General features: G+C 34.8%; 3 protein-coding genes across 5 annotated transcripts; 1 reads left to right on the top strand and 2 right to left on the bottom strand.

The window, feature by feature from the left end:
• Window positions 1-209: 209 nt before the first annotated feature.
• On the top strand, window positions 210-15551 carry LOC146168870 (aryl hydrocarbon receptor nuclear translocator-like). 2 transcript variants are annotated; one of them, XM_083383389.1, is made up of 15 exons: window positions 210-677; window positions 2633-2779; window positions 4060-4174; window positions 4321-4431; window positions 6327-6429; window positions 6651-6804; window positions 7257-7440; window positions 7651-7785; window positions 8061-8156; window positions 8348-8478; window positions 9212-9345; window positions 9756-9811; window positions 11113-11227; window positions 11653-11774; window positions 14472-15551. In XM_083383389.1, the coding sequence occupies exons 1-15, from the start codon at window positions 667-669 to the stop codon at window positions 14568-14570; spliced, it is 1713 nt and encodes a 570-aa protein (XP_083239515.1). In that variant the 5' UTR covers window positions 210-666; the 3' UTR covers window positions 14571-15551. The 2 variants fall into 2 exon arrangements, with proteins under 2 accessions (XP_083239515.1, XP_083239507.1); XM_083383381.1 differs by having other exon boundaries at window positions 219-677; window positions 7254-7440; window positions 9756-9799; window positions 11647-11774.
• A 185-nt stretch (window positions 15552-15736) lies between these two features.
• LOC146168869 (NAD-capped RNA hydrolase NUDT12-like) lies at window positions 15737-19967 on the bottom strand. Of its 2 annotated transcripts, none has more exons than XM_083383457.1 (7): window positions 19700-19967; window positions 18895-19340; window positions 18600-18742; window positions 18115-18234; window positions 17706-17824; window positions 16380-16560; window positions 15737-15872 (listed from the first exon to the last, which is right to left on the bottom strand). In XM_083383457.1, the coding sequence occupies exons 1-7, from the start codon at window positions 19899-19901 to the stop codon at window positions 15737-15739; spliced, it is 1347 nt and encodes a 448-aa protein (XP_083239583.1). In that variant the 5' UTR covers window positions 19902-19967. The 2 variants fall into 2 exon arrangements, with proteins under 2 accessions (XP_083239583.1, XP_083239576.1); XM_083383450.1 differs by having other exon boundaries at window positions 18895-19345; window positions 19700-19917.
• Window positions 19968-19971: 4 nt separating this feature from the next.
• LOC146168868 (endonuclease domain-containing 1 protein-like) lies at window positions 19972-21348 on the bottom strand. Its single transcript, XM_083383527.1, has one exon. It carries the CDS (start codon window positions 21303-21305, stop codon window positions 20286-20288), a length of 1020 nt encoding a protein of 339 aa, XP_083239653.1. The 5' UTR covers window positions 21306-21348; the 3' UTR covers window positions 19972-20285.
• Between the last annotated feature and the right edge of the window lie 881 nt (window positions 21349-22229).

The raw sequence follows: 22229 nt of genomic DNA, 5'->3' as shown, positions 1-22229 counted from the left end.
ACAAGAGGTTGAATAATTTAATAAAAATATAGTAGGATTCGCTATTCTGGATTCGTTATTCTAGATTTGAAACCTATTATTCTAGAATACCTTGGGATTCTACTTTGAACATCCCTAGTGTCATCCGGCACTTGCATTGGCAGGGCACACCGCGGGTAGAAAACTATCGCTTCAAAACAAAATTTAAAGTAACTGTTGTGTTCTGAGTCTTAAATAACTGTATTTTTGTAAGCAACTAGTTACTAAATGTTGCAGTAGTTGTCTCTTGTTTGAATAACAACTTTCCTTGAAACTTTTGATAATATAACAGTTTTGTAACATCCTATTGTGTGATTACGCGTTCTTAAAAGCTATTTTTCTTATTTTGTAGTAATACCACTAGCATTTCACAAATATTAGCACTGCGGGCAGTTTCTTTTAAGTATATTTTATATCAATATACATGTTCTAACTTTCTAACTTTACTTTAATTTACAACAATAGTTTTGCTACTTTTAAGTCTGTTGGTACGCTAATGTTACATAATAATGCAGCTGATGTTTCTCAGAATGTTTGTTTGCATAAACAGTTTATAGAACTTGTTATTATCCAGTCTGATTATCTTTTTAACTTTCCTGTGAAATCCTTATCCTGCCAATAAAATCCTTAACCTGCCAATAAAACATCATGGATGGAGAGTAAGTGTGTCTTGTTTTACATAATTTATAAGTGTAAAAAATTTTGAAACGAAATAAAACTTTATGTTATAACTAATTTACTTTATATATCCATTTTACTTTATCTTTTTTTTGTGTTAAAAATGAAAAAATCTTAATCAGCTTGTTTTAATATCAGAAAGCACAGATGATCACCTTATGATAGCAACACTGTTATCTTTCAAACCTGTAAATTGCATTTCTGTCCAAACTCTTAAATATAATGCTAAATTTACTTGGCACTCTGTACCTGCATTTCTAGATAATGTGGGCAACAATCCTAGAATTTAAAGTGGTGTATGCAAAACAACTGCATAATTTGATGAATGTGATTCAGGAAACTTAAGGGAATATAATAGATAAACTTACAAATCGTGTGCATCAACAACAGGCAGGATATGCCACGATCGTGCCTTTTTAGGATTATGACATCCTTGACATGTTTGATGGATGGTACTGAACAGAGCAGTTTAACTTTTCTCTTCTGCTAGTAAACGGTTTTGCCCTGTTTCTGCAAGTTTGCTGGTTATTTTACTTGTTGGTACAGCATACATAGTGTTGAGCCAAATTTGGCTGTAAATATAACAAAGGTTAGTTTAGATAAAGAAGCTGAATTTTCATTTTATTTTAGCTAACAGGTTTATGCTACTAATTATGTTTGTGTGCTGCATCTGTGTTGTATATAAGTATTCGTTCTGCTGAAGATATAATTGGGTGTTAAGTTAGTTTTTTTTTTGTCTACAAATATCAATTCTGATTACAAGGTTTTGGATAATGTGAAAAATAAATGAATAAGACTTGATAAACTACTACACTTGGTAAAAGCTACAGATTTTTAACATTTGGTTTTGACAACAACTATCAAGTGCTGTTGCCTTTTCATCCTTATTTCTTTTAAGCACTGGGCGCAAAAATATGTTTTCATTATTTTTGTACAGATTTAACCTTATAACCTTATAACTATTTGCCACTGCAGCAATGACGTTTTGATTGTTTGCAGTTAAACGATTTTTTTTAAACGGGACAAAGAGTCTGTATTACGAGCTTCGAACGTGACTTCGATTAACCTTATTATTTGTGTAGTGTTGAAGATTTGCGTCTTAGTGTTTAGGAAATAACTGGCGCTAAGTAATATTTCGCTTAGTAGTAGTGCTCAACACAAGTTGTCCTACACCTAATTAAATTTCTCGCCGAAAACCCAAGTGGGTGTCAATCGGCACTCGCCCGGAGCGACTTGCACTCGCATTGGCGAGCGGGCGAGTGCTTAAGGCCAACCCTGCTGCATATTTCATATTAATTAGTTGTGTGTAATTTGCTTTATTTACTTTATTCTGGTTTATTGAAATAGAATGGTCCTTAAACTTTTAACTTAGTTAAACCTTTGAAGAACCTGATATATTGCCCCTAACCCTTTTAAAAAATAACAATTTACAAATGAAATTAACAAACAAAATTTTTTTTTAAATATTTGTCTGTTATTTAAAAACAAAAATAGTAAAAGTTATGCATAAAGTGTTAATAAGTTGAGATTCATATATATATATATATATATAGAAATATTTTAGTTTGAAGTAGCAAAATAATTTCTAGATTTTGTATTGATCGTTTTCACATTTATGCTTGGCATTTTGTCATGTGTCTGGACATACTGTTTGTATGATTGTTCTTTAATCAATTGTTAAAATACCAACTTTCAAGTTGTTCTGAAAGATTTTGCAAATATAAGTATGCAAATGGTATCATAGTCATGTTCAATATTTAGGCTTGTCTATAAAAAACAAAACAAAATTAGGCCGGGGTAACACCCAAAACAAGTAATGAAATACATCTATCTCTATAGTCTTTCTTATTTTAAACCGATCCTCTAATGTTTACTTACAAACAATCCTCTCAGGACTAACTGTAATATGGGCAACTAAAATATATTTGTTCCACAGAAAAAACATTGACGATATGTCACAAAAGGAAAAAGAAAAGTTTGCCAGGGAAAACCATTCGGAGATAGAGCGGCGGCGCCGAAATAAAATGACAGCTTACATTACAGAGTTGTCCGACATGGTCCCAACATGTTCTGCTCTGGCAAGGTACTGTATGCATATATGTTATATGTTTTTCCAGACAATAATTTGTGGTTTAAATATTGGTTTAGTACCATTGAGATATAATTTAATTACATACATGGTTAAACATACTAGTTATAATTAGGGATGCTCAAAGTAGAATATCGAATCCTTGGATTCGAATCCAGATGAAATTCGAATCCAATTCTGCCGTTTATTTCGGGTAATTGGAACCGATATAATTTAACGTTTTACCGCCGACCGTCGCGCCTAATTGTACAAACGCGTGTGGTAAGTTGGCCTGTCGCTGCGGCGACCAATTTATAGTGCTTGCTTTAAATGTAACCTGGTAGTGCAGTGTCAGCGTTTTTTGGGCGACCAATTACCGCGTCTCGCGATAACGTTCGTCTAATAATTAAGTGTCAATCAAGCGTTATTGGGCGAGAGGCTAACATGTAATGTCTGGTGTGGAGTTCGCAAATTCCCTAAATGTGTTAAGTTGCAAAAGTAATATTACGTTGCAAAACGTGCTGGCCGCCCACAAAATGCGCTATGGGGTTACTTAAGGTCAACTTTAGGCCAATATTCAGCGAAGTTATGCAGTTATGCACAACGTAATTGTCAAGAATTCGTTATATCAATAGTAACTTTGTATTCTTTGCAGTACATCATTTGACTAGTCAAAAGAGAAGCACTAAGAAGACTCAACAATCCTTTCAAAAACAGGACCGAATTGCTTAAGACTTCTGTGTGCAGTGTTGCATTGTACTCACTATTGGCAAAAAGTTTTGGCAACAACCTGGACAGTTTAAATATTACAGTTTACAGAACGGCTTCAGATGACAGTTGTTAAGAATGCTAAACATATGGGAGATTTTTTATAATGTACACATGTTGGCAAATTGTTTGGGCGATTTATTGCTGTGATTGTGGGCCCTGTAGGGTAGCTTAAGATTAATCCCTTCCCCAAACAAAATTGAGGATAAATAATTTAATAAAAATATACTAGGATTCGCTATTCTGGATTCGTTATTCTAGATTCGAAACCTATTATTCTAGAATACCTTGGGATTCTACTTTGAACATCCCTAGTTATAATTGGCATTGTCATGGACGACAAAATACTAGCTAAAAGTTTTGTAACACCATCTGCGAATTTCTCTCTTATCTCAATATTTTTCTCAATGGTATAACCTGCCTTTCACTATGATGCGATAAGTTGTTGTATTCGTTGTTGTCTTTGATTGTTCACAGAATATTTATTTCATAGTAAGTTTTACCATTTATTATTATTTAAACCTTAGGAAACCAGATAAACTTACCATTCTGAGGATGGCAGTATCTCACATGAAGCAATTAAGGGGAGCAATGGCAGGTGGAATGGAAAACAACTACAAACCATCTTTTCTCACTGACCAGGTAAAAAGATGTAGTTCTTAACATTATGTTATTAATAGTGTTAAATCTATTACTTGGTGGACCACTGAGTCAAAAACAGTTCTTTGTATTAGGTTTAACAAATTAAGTGAAATTTATTTTCTGTCATTTGTTTTGTCGGTTTGCAGGAATTAAAGCATCTGGTTTTGGAAGCTGCTGATGGATTCTTATTTGTGACAGCTTGTGACACAAGTCAAGTTGTATATGTTTCTGACACTGTAACCGCTATATTGAATCAGGTTAGCATACATTTGCAATAAAAAATCACTTAAATTTTAATGTATCTTTTTTGAAAATGTTTGATACTAGGGTATAACAAGTAAAATATGTACAGGAATTTTGAAAGTGTATTGTTATGTCACATTGTAGTGATTATCAATCTCTTTTATGCTATCTAAATTTAATGCAAGATTAAAAAATATAAAAATGCATATTGGGTTTTATCATGTCCGTGTAGATTTGGTAATCAAGTTATAAAACTACCTAAAAAGCTCACCAAGTTTGCCGAAACACATAAAAGTTTAAATTACACCCAATGTTAATGAATTTATTATTGTACCTTAATGATTTTTACAAAAATAAATCTTTTAAGATAAAGTCATTTGCAACCACTTAATTTTGTTGGTGAGATTACTAGTTAACTGTGAAGTTTTATTTGTCACAAATTTAGATTATCGTATTACTCTCTTGACAAGAAGTTACTGCACATTGGTATGTCTGGAGTATTATATAGGCCGAAAATTTATTTTCGGGACATATCTTGTTTTTGCCGCTATTCTTTTTTGGTTTTTATGGTTTGCTTGGTATGTTTCAGACCGATTTTTGTCCGAAGCATTATAGAAAAAGTATACATCGTAGAACTTTCAAATTTTCAAATGACGTAGAGTGGTATGAAGGTGCAATGTCGATGTTTATGAGGCTGCACCCCTAGGTGCCTTTGATTGGGGGACAAAAAATCAATATTGTGACGTCATCGCTTTAGTTTATAATAGCTATCTACTCCTATCTAGCGGCAGAAAAACTGCAATACAGAATGCTTTAATATCACTTGCTTTATTCAGCTCGTGTCGCGACGAGGCGGCTGCTTGTATCCTGCTGCGCTTTATTGTCTGGCGCGTGCAACGTTCATACAGTGAAGTGTTTTGTCGTAAACTAGGCGCATGCGACTTGCCTTTTAGAAAGAGGCTTCTCTTAGTAAAAAAAAATTATTGCTCTTACAACACAACATATTTAGCATCGCAAATTTAAATGCGAAATCTGATGGCAGTGTACGCCTCTCTATTTGGCACTGTTGCGCATGTTACTCCAATCAAACATATCAACACCAAGCCTTAACAAATTAAAATTGTACAAGGGCGCAGCAAGCAAAACATAAAGCTGAACGCATTATTAGGGAGCACGTTACAAAGCTACGTTATAACATGGCGTCATACTAAAATAAATATTAAGAACATTGCGTTTATTGGATTTCAATTGGCAAAACTTTGAATTTAAAAGGTGGTTTATTAGGCACATAAACTTGTTTTATATATTGCTCGAAACTACAGATTTAAAGTCTGTTATAACTATGATTGCTCGGACCAAGCCATGGTAAAAATTTACCCAGTAAAAGTTGGCAAAAGTATAGCAAACCATGTACGTTAAACCATTTTAGCAGAATGATAATATTTGCTTTTTAAACATGTTAGCTAGCTAAAGTGTAATAACATGCTTGTATGCATTATCTACGCAAATTATGTTTATCAAATATATGTTTTGATTATTTCCCAAATACTACGACGCCATATTTGAACCCCTTTCGCATCATAGCCAGAAGTTAAGTGAGAAGTTGTCGGCCCATATCTGTTTTTGCTTCCAGAAACAAGTTAAGGAAAAAAATACAAAATATATAATATAAAATATACAATGCAAAATACAAAATATAAAAAAAAAAATTTAAATTTAAATTAAAAACAAAACAAAAAACACCAAGCCCTGAAAATATACCCCCTGACACAATATACAAAAACCGCACCCCCGTCTAGTTTTTATTTTGTTTTGCAACAGTCTAAAAAAACAGCCTAACACTACCTTCTTAGGCTGAACTTTATGTTTTTGGTTTAAGCAAACACAATCATTTACATAATTTCTGCAGGCTCAATCTGACTGGAACGGTCATGCACTGGTTGACTTAATACATCCTGATGACGTTACCAAAGTGAAGGAGCAGCTTAACATCAGTGAATCTCAAAACTCAGGTGGCAAACATTTAGTAAATGAAATTGTTCAAATAAGAATTTAATTTTAATGCACAAAGTAAGGAAGAATTAATATGAATATATAAATCTCCCCCCCCCCATATTTAGAATAAAGTGATGATTTAGGTATTCAAGGCAGTAATTTTCACAACTTAAACTAAAATGTTAAAATTTAGATTTATATTGTTTTTCACATGTGAAAAAATTGAATTGTATTTTAGGTCGTGTGTTAGACCTGAAAACAGGAACTGTAAAAAAGGAGGGTCAGCAGAGCTCTGTACGAATGTGCATGGGCTCACGTCGTGCATTCATTTGTAGAATGAGATGTGGAACTTTGGCAAACAACATTACACGTCCAAGATACTTAAGAGCCCAGTAAGTGATAAGTTTAAAATATTTTAATATTTAGTTTCAGTGAGATACTCCTAATCATGATTCACCGCAATATAGTCTGTATGAACAAAAAAAAAGTGCAACAATCTGGGGCTTAATCCGCATGTCAAAGTCTGACACAAAATCCTAAGTTGAACAAATTAGAGCCTGCTGACTGCACATTTTGTTGTTTTAAATACTATTTAGAAAAGAAGTATGATTAATGGTGGAATACATAAAAGTTGTTACAATAGCATTTTTTAATGTTATTACAATAGCATTTTTTGTCAAGTTTAATATATTTAGAAATTGATAAACCATAAAAAATACATTACATCTTATCAATGTAGAAAGGTACATAGATTCATTTTTAAATATAGCCAACACTAAAGTACAATTTTTACTTAAAAATATAAAGATATACTAAATGGCTTTTGTATATAAACCTTTAGGAGGAACACACTAGGTCCACAGGATGAGGGCAAGGACCATTATGCAGTGATGCACGTTACTGGGTTCATTCGAGCCTGGCCCCCAGCTGGTTATGGTGCCGAGGTTGATGCCATGGATGAGGTGTCACTTAGCGCTGCTGGCAACAACTCTGGCAACTTTTGTTTGGTAGCAGTTGCCCGACTACAGGTAAATGCCACTGACAACAAATGTTATTTTGCGTTTAAATTGGGGCTGGTAGGCAGCTGAAAGTTGGCAATGTATTCTCCTTTTTTGAGCCACTGTTATGGCTGTTTTTTAACTTCGTACGTTCAATAAAGTTACCAAACTTATTTTCTGTTAAATTTCAAATCAAATAACTTTATATATAACATATACATACATTCCTACCTTGTTCAGATGACAAGTCATCCAAACATCTCCGAGTTGAATGCTGCACAGGATTCCACAGAGTTTGTGTCTAGGCATGGAATTGATGGGACATTTACCTTTGTTGACCTCCGGGTATCTGGCGTACTTGGGTATCAGCCTCAGGTGAATATCATAAAATCTTGTTTTTAACTAATATTAAATATTCTTTTTTTTGTGAATCTTACCTAATAAATCATTTATTATGCACATGTAAGCACTCGTAAATATATGCATCTCAACGGTAAGGTTAGGCTACAAAAATTTGTATCAATGTATATATTTTCTAGCCAGTTAAAAAAAAACATTGGACTTTCTTAAGGCACCTAGTGTAATTTACACCCTGCTTAAAAATATCTAAATTTAAAAATGGGTTGATCAACTTGATTTTTATTCACAAGGAATTGCTGAAAAAGATGCCGTCGGATTTTTACCATCCAGAAGATGTTGATCATATGTCAGAGAGCTTCAAGCAAGTTCTTCTTCTAAAAGGCCAAGTACTGTCTTGGAGCTTCTCCTTTTATGACAAAGATAGATATTACTACCCAATTATTTTTTTGGTAAAAACTACTGTTGGTAATTATAAATATTTGGAACTGTTCATCTTGGTACATTGCTTGTTCAAGGCACCACACTAAGTAGACTACATCTTTGGTAAGTGCAACCTATTTGACAAACTTGTTTTAAGGTGATGACGATGACCTACAGATTCCGTTCACAGTCAGGAGAGTATGTTTGGCTGAGGACTAGCTCGTTTGCGTTCCAAAACCCTTACAACAATGAAGTGGAATATGTTGTCTGCACCAATACAGTGGTCAAGTAAGAAATTTAAATTAACAAAACACCATTTTAGCGTCTGAAACCTACGTATTGATTTGTTCGACTACATCTGACAATATTATATAATTATCAAGTGTTCATCGGCATGTGTTTTGTTTATGTCTGTAGAACGCTCATTTATAAAAAAAAAAGTATTTTATACTTATTGCTTTTACCACATTATTTTGTTATGGCAGTTTTACCACTACACATTAATCCATTTGTAAACTTCATATTGATACAATAAATTTATTTGGCTACAAATCTTCCTTGAAAAGTAAAATATTGGATTAAAAAAGTTTTTTGTGGGGCACATTGTTGTCTTGGTGCCCACAGAAACTTCAACATCTGTTATCATTATTGTCTGGTGATTGATCTGATTCCCATATACTTGTACAATGTTTATAGTTTATACAATTGTTATATATAAGCTTAATATAAGTACTTCAGCATTGCATCATTTACAAATAGTTTTACAATGAACACTATAATTGTCAGCAATATCCCTGGAGTGACAATAAGCTGCCAGTAACGCAATTTTTTTTATTTTTTAGTTGCAATGAATCAATGACCACACAAAACTGTTTCGCTGACTCAAGGGGCTACTAATAAAAGCAATTAAACTCAAATCATTATCTGAACATATTATTTTATCCAATAACTTATGAATTGTTGAATCATTTTTATAACATATACAAACTTTCCCGTTTTGTAATTTACCTTATTTTTTTAGGCAGCCACGTGCAGACCAACCATTGGAAGTGTCCAATCCTGTATCAACGGAACCCAAAGCAATTCCTTCATATCCAACTCACCAACCGAGTGAGCAATCGCCTCAGATGGTTCAGCAGTACCCTATGGCCCAAGGTATGCTATGTAAACTCGTCTTACAGCTAGGAATGTCCGATACAGATACAAATAAGACGTTTAAAGTTATTTTTTTAGGTTAGTATTACATAAGGTGCTTTAGCGTTAATAAGTTCTATTACACAGTTGTAACGTACTATTTTAAGACAAAATTACCTTTTATGGTAGAATCACTGTGTTTGATCGAAAATTAATGCTGAAATGTCTATATTAGATTGGTATCTGATACCGCCCTAGTATCGAACAAGTACCAATACTAACATCCCAATTACAACTACACGAAAGATAAATACAGTATGTGTTTGCAATGTTAGATAGTAGTTTATCCGATTATTTTTAACTGTATTTTAAGAAATAAATATGCCCAGGTAGTTATGTCTTCCTAAAAGTGTCACCTTTTATTGTTTTAGTTTCTGTGAAAAGCCCAGAAGCTGAAATGGACTACTCTCCTCAGGTATGTATGCAAGTAATTCTTAGGGCTAAAAAAGGGTAAATCATGGGCGGTTAGTGACAATATAAAAAGCTATTGGAAATAATTTACTCAAATAAAGAATTTTTTTTGTCCCCTCTAAAAATTAAAATAAGAACATACATCATCAAAACTTTTCTAAATCATCATGAACAAATTAAAGAACCTCGTGAGTCTTTAATAGACAAACCGAATCAGTCGATCAATGAAGGATTTTTATGCAAGCACGTATGACATATGTGCATGTATCCAGTGTTCCCTCTAAGGTTCGCAACTGCGCAATTGCGCAGCAAAATCAGACAATTTGCGCAGTGAAATTTGCTTTTGCGCACATCATTCTCAAATTAAAACTAAAATATCTTCGTGACGTAATAAATTACTTTGTCTAATTGGTTTTCATAATCCATGCTGTGTATGTTTTTGTTATCTCGCGTAGAATTAAATGTCTACTCAAAATCAAGCTTCAAGAAAAATATGAGTTTAGAACAGTGCCGAACCAAGCAGTGGAGTGTTTGACGATAATTCGGGATTATGAAACCGAAATGCATTTTTTGTGGACGTAAATTTTTAACACAATTGCAGTTTTTACATGATTTCTGTGCAGATACAGCTGTGGGGTCAATAAAGGCTCTCACAAATTGACAAAATCATCTTATCAAATTCAAATGAGCGAATAGTTCGTGATTCTTGATTGTGCGCTAATGGCATCACGCATCCTATTTTGTTTAAAATTGGACATTTTGTCAATTAAATCCAAATAATCGGTTCTTTTTGCGCGCCATCGCTTTGTTGCTGTATCCTTGAACATATTTAACTCGATTGCAGTTGCACATGCAAGTTTATTAATTATAAATATGGGTTTCGTGACGTCATCTTTAACATTTTCACGCCTCGCCACAGTACAAAAAACATTGATCGGTCGCGGGCCCCTGCCAACGCAGCCTTTAAATATTCTTGCGCACTACAAAAATATTCTTGCGCACTACAAAAAATATTTGCGCAGTAGAAAATTTTCGTAAGAGGGAACACTGCATGTATCCTCCATCAACCCAAAATAGTTTCTTCCTGTAAAGCAAAAAAGGTCTTCTGAGTGCTAAGAACTGCATAAGTCTTAACCGATTTAAAGCCTATCTCACCAAATCATTAAAGCAGTTGACTGCAAATGATTTAGTTAAACGAAAAACAACACATTCATCTTTATAGAAGAGTTAGAAAAATTTTACTCCAAAAAAAAAAAAAATTCTGACGTTGTGAGTAATGTGACAAACAGATGTTATTTAATTATTTTTATTTTGTAGCATTTCCACTCACCCGGCCAGGCAAGTGGCTGGAACCACCCTGGTACAGTTGCACCGTCAGCCACCCAATATCAGCCACAACATACGGCCGCTGAACGATTTCCATCAAACTTAAGTGAGATAGTATTTTTAGTTACTAATTTTATTATTTTTTTGTCTATACAACATGTCTGTTGCATATAATTAAGATATATTATTAATGCAGTAAGTATTATTTAACCAAATCATTTATTTATGTGTTTTCATCAATGGATAATTTTAATTTTTTTAATAACATAAACAAACTAACATTGTCATGAAGTTATTGACATAAGCTTTACCAGGATTCTGATTGACTATTTTGCCATGTGTTTGGAAAAATATCGAGCCTAGGTAATAAATAGTAAAAATAGGATTTTAAACATTTGTGAATTGTATATAATAGACGCAACAAATAACCAATATCTTCACTGTCTCAAATATAATATTTTTGCGAGTTGTCCTTGTTAAAACTGTTTCGAGTGGTCCGTGCTAAACTGATTATTACACTCCCAGTAACAGGCCAACATGCGTCGGGGGCAACTTTCAATGCAGCAGCAGCTTACCAAGCCTCCCCGCCTGTCGTGCCCTACCCAGGGGCATCGCATCATCCACTGCGAGACGCCTATCAGCAACAACAGCAGGTGACCTACCTTTTTTGCATGTTTTGTAATATAGTTTCAATAACATTTCACAAGGTGTGCGCCTTCAGAGAGTCAACTGATTAATTTTCAGGCATGACGTAACTTTTCTTTGATTTTTTACGTCATAAATTGAATAACCTTAAACACCTGTTGACTGTTGTTCTCTAACAAGCCCGTGCCAAATATAAATTTGAAATCCAGTATAATCGCGTATATTTAGTTTAAATCAGGGGTCGGCAACCTTTTCGTAGTCGCGGGCCAAAACCAACCTCAGAAAGGTCTCTGCGGGCCGCACAGAATGTTAACTATAAGAATTATGTTATTAAAATGTTAAAACTACAGTGAATCAGGCGGACCTCGGATCTTTTTTGCGCCTAAAAACGTGTTTAATTACATTTAAGGAGGCAGTAATAAAGTGTTGGCGCCAAGCGCGAATAAAATGCGTTTGTTTGGTTTAAAATCCGAGTCCACACATCGTCATCCATACTACTAATGAAAAGTGTAATAAAACTACTTTGAGGAAACGCAATAACATTAGTTAATCTAGTTGAGTGTTTGTCAACCTTTTAAAGTCCGGGCACACCTGGCGAGCGAAGCGAGCGAGATTTTATTTTAGTATAACGCAATTTCTTGCAAGTTTTCATTAGCCTACATTGCCGACAATAAAAAATAAAAAAGTGCTAAAAAATATATATCCAATATTTGTAAATACGTTTTCCGTTTGTCCGCAACAGTTAAGAAGCGCTGATCTATATTTCAAAAGACAATGTCAAAACGTAAACAAACCGAATGGAGAAGGATCATTCACGCCTACGTAGTTAAAATAGTTAAAAAGTATTTAAAATGGAATCGTGCCTAATTTGTCAAAGAGGCGGCGGGCCGGATGAATTTCATCGGCGGGCCGGATCCGGCCCGCGGGCTGTAGGTTGCCGATCCCTGGTTTAAATTGACAAAACCTCTAATTAGGGGAATTAAATGCAAAAACTGATAAGATTAAGAAATTTAACCCGTTCCACCATAGTTAGTGTCTTACTGTCTTTTCATTGTGACTGACGCTTTTTATAGTTTTTTTGTTGAACTCCGCTGCTCGTGTACCACCTAAAAAGCCTTGTTCAACAGGTTGAGAACCACTGGTCAAACTAGACGAAATAACCGACGCTGTCCGGTTAAATAGGTTGTTTGCCAATTTAAAGTTTAATGATATGTTGGAATTATGTGCAAATCTTCATCGTTTGCGAAAAATGCATGCTATTTTTAACATGTCTGATTATTATAAGTGCGCTGTAAGTATAAAGTAAGGTTTCTGACAACTTGACATCCTTGTTGGAGAGCGAAACACTATTGCTAAAATATAAGTACCGTTTAAAGTGGAGTAACATTGTCATTTTGTCCTAAACGGAAGACGTGGAGCCTGCTCTAAACAACAAAGACACCGGTCGACTCTTCTGTTTGCCGCTGATTGTGTCTAAATTAGGTTTATCAAATAATTTCCATAATATGAGTAACATAAGGTGTCAGTATATAAGCAGCGATAAATCGACTAGCGTAATATTCCAATAAAACAGCACTACTGGTGCCAAATCGTTTTCTGGGCGGTTTAATAAAGAGGCGGCCCACGCGAGCAGTCTCCAGTGTAAAGAAAAACCCTTCAGTAATTTAAAATTGGCAACAACACAGCGAAGCGCTTGATGCACGTCAAATCAATTGCCTCAATTTATCACGATCTAATTTTAATGAAAGCCTAGAAAAAAGTCAAAAAATATTCCCGGCACAATTTCTACAAAACAACAACTTTATAACGCAACACATGCAAGGTATTGGTTTAGCTAAATGCTTTAATAACGTCAATTTTTAATGAATGGTATGCATTCAACCATGCGTGTTTGTAATACAAATAGGTTATATTCTAAAATACCAAAAGGTTACGCGACACACTTGACAACCTCTCGAGACACACAGTTCACGAAAGCTCCTTAAAGCTGTGGCCTCTTTATTACTACGTAATATGTCGTACCGTCCCCGTTAAAAGCCAAAGATTTAAAAAAATTGTAACAATTATAAATGTAACCAAAAAGCGTTTTACGTCTCCTTAAACTTAGTATAATAAAAACATTTCTTGGACTGCTGGTATTGTAATTATTGGAAATGTGCTCCAACCGAAAACACAGCCATAGTTTGAAATATCTATTAGTATTGGTTTACAATTCAAAATTTGCAAAAAAAATATATCCATAAGGGACGTAACGCAATGGACATTAAAAGATTACAAGTACAGCGTATCATGAGACCCCTTTCTGGCCAATCCGGTCTACTTTAACCGCTGCTACTGACTTTGAAAACCTTGCATCAAGGAAGTCGCAAGACTGCTGACGCTTGAATTTTTTCGATACACTAAAATTGTTGTAGTACCTCATACGAAACTTGAAGCAGTCATTAACTGGTTCTGAGTTAAACAAAGAATGACAAATCACTAGTCGAAAAAAGAACAATCACTAGTCGAAAATGGTGTTTATAAATGCCTCCACCCCTTGATCCTAAAGCGACCAACAGTATGTCGATAGTACGTCCAACATGCTCGATAAATATAGAATATAAAGTACAAGGTCTATTGGAGAATATATTTAATTCGATTGCGCGTACACATACCATGTAAATGAACATATTCAGTAATCAATATCTGTTTTTTAATTTTTCTAGGAAGCTATGGCGAGCATGATGGAGCCAGGAAATGCTGCAGCTTACGCCCAACCCGATTTCAACAACATGGCACTTTACCCTTCTTATACTGACTCCTAAGCAAGTGTTCCGGTTGGACAATCTCTACGTGGATTGGTCGCTAAACAGCACTAATTGCCAAATACAAACGTTTGAAAAAACTTTTTAGTATCAACTACTCAAAAAGTTTACATAGGCGAGCCCTATTTTATGATGTGTATCGCATTTTTAAAAACTTGTTGCTTTTATATCTGCGTTGTTGTTATTATCGGGATATTGGGATTTGCCCCGTATTAAGTTTTTTTAGGCCAGTACTATCAAAACTTATGTATCGAATATTTAAACCGTTTTATCTTTTATTCCTGCGATGGTATTATATTGTCGGGTTATTGGAATCAATGCTGCATTGAGTTTTCTACCTATTTTATTGTTTTTTTCAGTCTTATATATATTTGTGCCTGTATAAAACTGCTAAAAAGTTTTAAGCACATTACTTTTTTGCAAATTCTTCGACGCTTTTGGTTTGTTGTGCACTATTTGCTAGTGCGCCTGTTATACTATGTTATACTTCCTTTCATGGAATGGAACATTGCAGTAATATTTTTTTTGCATTTCTTGCACAAGTGATTATTTTTAATTTTGTAAATATTGTTGCGCATACAGAGATGCCAGAGACGTTAATTATGGATATTTAAACCAATCGCTAATTTGAGTTTTTGTTTATTGTGTTACAAACGAAAAACAAAAATATTCTACCATTTAAAACCATTAATCTTAAAGGGCAAAACTTATTCCTTTTAATATGCACCCACTTTTGTCTACTATTTTTTTATCATCTGACTTTCGCTGTTCGAATTCCTTTGCTGTGCAAAGGTAAAAAAGTTAGCACTGGCTTACCCTACTCTACTTTTTCATGATTTCGTGTGACGTATTGAGAATCTACGCTTGTTTGCCAAAATTACTTTTCGCAATATTTTCGCTGCATGAACATTTTTAGGAGGTAGAAAGTAAGTTTTATTTTACCATTCCTTTTTGTGAATAATAAATTACCATACGAGCACTTGTAAATCATCGTTTGCCTAACATTGTATTGCTTAAGCTTGTTTGCACATTATGCATTCCACTTTTCTGTTTTAGCAGCCATCTTTACGGTAAAATACGTTGCGATCGAATTAGGATTTTATTAGAAAAATTGCACCTTTGTATTAATATAAGAGGAATTAAAGCGTCTGCTAATAAAATCAACTTTATAAATTAGGTGACATTTGCAGCCAGGCTTTCATCAACTGATGAGCGATGGCGTAAGGTGGAGGGACGATAAGCCCCTCTGGTCGCTTGAATCCTTCGATAAGTGAGGTAGCTACTTCCGCGCGATCAAACCATCTGCAAAAAATATGAGGTAAATAAGCTCGGTAGCAACGAATGGATAAATTGTCCCGTACCAAGACTACTGTGCCGCCTATAATTAAAACCAAGCACCTCGAGCTGACAAACTGTCTATTTTAAAGATTAGTAGCGCGCCCTATCCAGCTGCTAAACAAGCACGTATAATATGGCGATGGAAGATTTTAGTTTAATAAAGGTAGGTCGTTTACTCGGCTGTCCTACAAGTGCCATTTCTAATCCTAAAGGGTGCCGAGAGATATTTGTGCATCTTTAGGAATCTGTTTGTGCTAGACTCTTACAACTTTTTGTGTAAGACTTGAGCGGAATAAGTCCAAATTGTAACTTCCAACGTTGTATAGAGTTGATGTGGGTTGTTCCAGTTCCGTTTATTGTGATATTCTAGTAAACTACCTACGAAAAAATCTTGTAGGGCTGCCACTAGCCATGAAAGGCTGAGAAATGCTGTTCTAGCGAATGAACGAATTTGTCCAATTTGAGTTTTACCTTGCATCCTCTATCTCGACCTCATCGACCGTGATGTCATCGCACAGGGCGTTGCCGATGAGCCCGATCATAATGTTGGACGGGAAGGGCCAGGGCTGGGACGAGTGGTACTTTAGCACACCAACCTTAACGCCAGTCTCCTCCATGACTTCGCGTCGAGCCGCATCTTCGATTGTTTCACCTTAAAACGGAAAATAAACTCAAATCACGTCGAAAGTTACCGCGCTTGTCCGTGAAGGAAAAAGAGTGCTTCATTTTGGCTCGTCGGTCACAGTAAAATTCACGATGTTTAAAACTTCGTTTTATTTTCGGAGAATAAAGTGAGCGAATATAGATAAAAAAAAAACGATCTCGATTTTATTACAAACTTTCGTTTTGCGATTGATAAGCCCAGGAACCGAAAGCTCTTTAATTATACAGCTCTAAGTTCATAAAGGACGCAAAACGTCATTTCCCGTGTTGCTTAAACGAACTTCCCTTGTATTTAAATTAGCGATAATGTACAGTGGAGAAGGCTTAAAAGTAGCAACATGTGATAATTCGTATCTCTTCGATTTGTTCGAAACGTCAAAAAATACAACATAAGTTGTTTCGCCCTTCATACGAAAACGGTATAACACATATTAATTTGAGGTGTATATACTTCGTGATACAAATAACAAGCATAACCGTGACAGATTTAAACATTCCATTTTTTATTAACATATAATCGTCATTTCAAACAACTGGCTGTTATTCAAATTAGCTCCACTTACTAATATTGTCATATTTGTAGCAATGATAAAAGCATTGGTTACGGCTGGCACGTTAAGTTGTTGTTTGTGGTTAAGGGTTTTATTTGCTACTTTTTGTCACTATTCATATAACGCGTCGCAGCTAAGCTCTTTGTTAAGCCTTACGAACGTAATTGCAGATTTTGGAAAACAAAAAAGTTCTACACTTGAGGCAAACACAATCCACTTAAATGAGTCAAAGCCAAACACGCGTCTTAAGCAAAAATACCAGTGTTGAACTATAACGGTATCACGAGTCAATAAGATAAGCCAGTGTACATAGTCCAAACCTCGGTGTGGTAAAAATCGCCACAAATGATTGACAACTCTTTATCTTCAACATTACGTTCATAGTGTTGGAAACACTTTAAAGACTTATAGGAATGCTTTGTTAAGCCACGTAATCACAATATCATTTAAACAAATGACTCTATAGAAAACAAAGGAACGATTCCCATACTTAAGCACAGGAAAAATATAAATGCAGCACAAAAAGGTAAAATATTGTAGCATACCTGCCAAAAAAAATCATGTACATCGGCGAAATGCTTACCTGGTTCCATGAATCCAGCAACGCAGGAATACATCCTTGGAGGGTGACGTCCTTGGCGACAGAGCAGGCACTTGCTGCCATCTTTCGATATTACCAATGCAATAACAACAGCATCAGTTCTGCACATATAGTTAGAACAAATTAAACAAGGCAACTATAAAATTGCCATAATTATAGATAACCACTAGCTCAACAATACAATACAGTGAAGAGTTCTTACCTATTAAAGTATTAACACACTATTGGAACTAAACTGTGGATGGTAAAATTATAAATAAATATAGCAAAGCCCAGTTGCTTGGCATTTGAGTTGTATTGTGTTTTTTGAGAGTTAAAAGGCCATTAAAAAAGGCCATTATTAAAAATAATTTTAGGATTATTTTACTTTTAGCGGTCAATATATTGTCACCTTGGAAAACAGGTGTTTTGTGCTCCCTTGTGACTAATGCAATCTCCATTGGCACAAATCCTTTTGTAACCAGAGTCACCAATGCTGGTGGTACTACCACAAGTAGGACAAAACACGTATCTGGTCAATAAAATAAAAACAAAAAGCATTAATAAAAATGCAAAAAGTTAATGACTGCTTAATGTATTATTTGACAAGGACGAGAAATTTGGAAAAGCATCTTTGGTTTTGCACCTTTCAAAAATTTATTGATTAAGGTAACAAAATGGGTTGGCTGTTCATAACATATCACTTCCTAAATATTTGAACAATTGAAATACAAGCTTTTTGCTTGGAGTAATGACATGTTTATAAATGTGTTTATCAGCACTACCTATATCAGGTATGGAGGTTGACCATTGGTGTCTCTACTATGTTTGCTAATCAGAATTATTATAATCTTAAACAATGTACACTGCTTTTAATTTGGAAAACACTAAACCTACTTGTCATGCCATGCCAGAACAGACTTCGCTTGCGCAACAACTCCAGACTCCTCTTTTCTTAGAAACATAAGTCCAGGGTTCATATTAGGTCCAACAAACTCTCCATTTAGATGTGCGATGGGAAAATCGCTTTCTGAGAGATCCTGGTAGTTTTAAATTATATATGAAACCAATATACAATACATGATTCTAACCTAGATTTTGTTATTGATAAAAGTTTAGTGAAATTAAAAGTCACTGAAATATACGTTTTTTGTGAATTTTTTTCCGCACTAATATAAACATCCAAATATACCTGTTTAAAATTTACAGCAAAGTAAGCAAGGTCACTTTGATCTGAGGTAGGTGTTTCCCGAAGTAGCTTGCCAGTTTCAATGTTGCCAACACCAATGAAAATAAGGTCATTTTTAAAAGACTGGAGATACTTTTTAACTTCATTCCAGCCTAGTAATATTGTATGAGTACCCCTTTGTGGTGGTTTGTTTTTAGTAATGAGCAATTTCAAGTCGGCAAACACCATGTATCTTGCCTTTTCAGATTCCTTGACTTCTCTTATGTGGTTTTCATCAGTCCGTTTGTAGGATTGACGATCCACACATGTGTGGCTGAAGTGATTTAGCAACTCATAATTCAAAGAATTTGGATTGAGAAACAAGTTCAGAGTATTCCTTGCACCATTCTGGTTCCAAAATGTAGCAATATCTAATGGTGTTTGTCCACTTTTGTTAATTGCTTTAGCATCTGCCCTGGGTAAACAATTACAAAAAAATTAACTAACAATCAAGCATCAACCCGTGTGCGTGCTTAAAGTACAGCAAGCATGGACTACACTGTTAGTGCAAATCAGTGGTAAATTGAAAAGCAGTTTAGATTATTTCAAAACATGTTTTTTAAACATTAGCAATACCAAAGTGAAAACTGCAATGCAACGTTAGACAGGTCATTTAAAATCTAGTTAAATTATCAAAATATATTCCTCTATTTGCTTCTACTACTATAAATTAGATATATGTATAGATACATATATATATAGTACTAGTTAATAAAACAATATTCGGTAATAATATGACTAATAAAAACAGTATCTTTATGTATTGTACCCAAGGCGAAGCAGGAATTCCATCGCTTCAATGTGACCATTCCTTGTTGCCAGCATGAGCGGGGTCCAACCTTTTTTATTTCTGCATTCAGTGGTAACTGACAATAGAACATTCTTGTTATCTTGTAGTGCTGTAACATTTCCATCTGTAGCAGCCTCGAGAATACGTTTGACAGAGGCTTGGACCATATCACTGTTGTCATCTTTACTGTTATTCATGTTATGCGACATTAACCTTATTCTGCATTAACATCCAATACAATTTTTAAACACCTAGGATATATAAACAAGTTAAAAAGGCAAAAGGAAGAATTGCACATATCAAAATACAGGCAAAAACAACAGAGTAATCAATTTAAGCTTGGGAAAACACATTGTTATGAATAGGCAGCAATTCACATGTTTTAAGCGATAAAAATACAATAAAAAGATACAGTGTGAAAAATAAAATAAATTGACCATTGTTATTAAAGTTAGTTATACAGACATAGTACAAAAAAGTGGTACATTTGGCATGATCTTTTTGTGTTGTCATGGTTTTATCTGCATAGAAAAGAAAATTAAGAATTAAAATTAGAAGATTACCTTTATTCAGATACTGCACACTTTTTCTCCACTATACGTGCATTGTTTATCATAAACGTTTCAAATGCACCTAAAGGTGCATTCATGCAGTTTGGTGCAAATGGGGGATCTTTGAAATATTGGTAAGCAAACTGCTTTATAGTGATATAAGATGACATATGAGCTTTCTTCTTTATGTTTTCATTTTTTTCAATCAAAGCATATCCCCAAGGCAACTTCCCCTGTGTAATGTTTCCAGGATAACAAACAAGTTTCCAATAAAATCCCGGAACTTTTACCTGGTTTTTATCACTCTTTTGATCAGAGTTCATCCAAATTGGTTTATTGTTCTTATCAAGGGCAGAGCCAAGTGTTCCAGTTATAACAAACACTCTTTCACCTGGTACAAGTTGAAGAATGGTAAACTGAGTAACACATTCATACTCCATCCAAGAAACTCTGTTAAAATTTGGATATTGCGGTGCTGCATTTGTTAGTGTAAATGTACCCCATTGCTTAGTTTTATTTTGGTTGTTTATGCCATTGGGGGATAAATGTCCTCTGTCAAAATGAAGCTTGTTGTGTTCATAATCATTGTCAACAGCTTGAAGTTTGCCACATTGCTTAAGTTTGGATTTCCTGACAGTTTGTAATTCAGAAAAAAATGCATTTGTTGGAGGAATGTTAAAATTGCAAAGAGAAGAAGAAACTCGTTTCCATAAATAATCATCAGGTCTTGGGTTGCCAGAGATATGATGTAATGTTACAACATTGGCAGTATACAGTGGGATTCGGTATTTAGTGCTGAACAAAGTTGCAAACACCACCGCATTATTGCCTTTGTTTTGATTTTGACAAAGCTTTACTGGCTGAGCATCACTGGTATTTAGAAGTTTGGGCCATGGATCTCCTTGGAAAAATTCATTGCATGTAGCAACGCCGTCTGGCCGAATGTGGATGGCCTTATCATAAAGTTGTACATCATTTGCAAAAACTACAGTAGTTGCAACTGCTAATAACAGGGTATGCGCTAACATTGACATTTTATAACTTCCTAAAATATAGTTAATGCTAGTATAGTTTCACTAATCTGTAACGAATTTTAATTTTAAAACCACATAATAGATATCACCTGAAGACTTTTAAACTCATTTTACCAATGTTTTATAGTTGAACACAAAAAATCGGCCGTACATTAATTGGTTAACATACATTTATTTGGCGCTCTTTCACTTATGTACGTGAAAAGTTATGCAAAAAACAAAACAAAATAATACCGCATACCACAACGCATATTGTTTGGGTTAGGGTTAGCGTTTGGGTGAGGTTGGGTCAAGTAATATTATGTTTATTATTAATAATAACTTGACCCACCCTCAACAAACGCTAACCCGCATCCTAACCCAAACAATATGCGTTGTGGTATGCGGCATTTCAAGAAAGTTTTTTTTTTATTAATTTTCACGTACATAAGTGAAAGAGCGCCATTTATTTTTGCATATGAAATATAGCTTAGGGTTTGCTTTTTCATAAATGCTACAAATTACCTACAACACCAGGCCGACGCATCTGACGTTCATAAAACTAAAGGTTCAGGCTCCGCCAACTTAAAACTGCAGAAGCTGCAATAACCAAACTTAACTCTGTTGCAATAGAATGACTTAGCGTCACTCCACTTTTCAACCCGAATAAAGGAAATTCGTAATGTGGCGTGAATCAACTAAAAATATTAGCATGTGGAGTTGTGGACCTTTACTGTTCGGACAAAAGGTCAAAGATAGGCTTTCCAAGTTGACACGATTTTGCTGACCGCAGCATATCTGCCGAGCTTATGTGCTCCGTCAGCAATGAAGCGTGAAAAGAGCATTAGTACCTTTGCATTAATTGTGTACAGAACAAGGGAGTCGAATCGTTTGACTCTTGCAATTCAGGTTCGGTTCGGGTTCAATATTTCTTTCGGAATACGG

This window comes from Ascidiella aspersa, chromosome 1 (assembly GCF_963924565.1).
Source record: "Ascidiella aspersa chromosome 1, kaAscAspe10.2, whole genome shotgun sequence".
In the NCBI taxonomy this organism is placed as follows: Eukaryota; Metazoa; Chordata; class Ascidiacea; order Phlebobranchia; family Ascidiidae; genus Ascidiella; species Ascidiella aspersa.
Note: the sequence above shows the minus strand (reverse complement) of the source record. Positions and strands in the feature narration are given on the sequence as shown.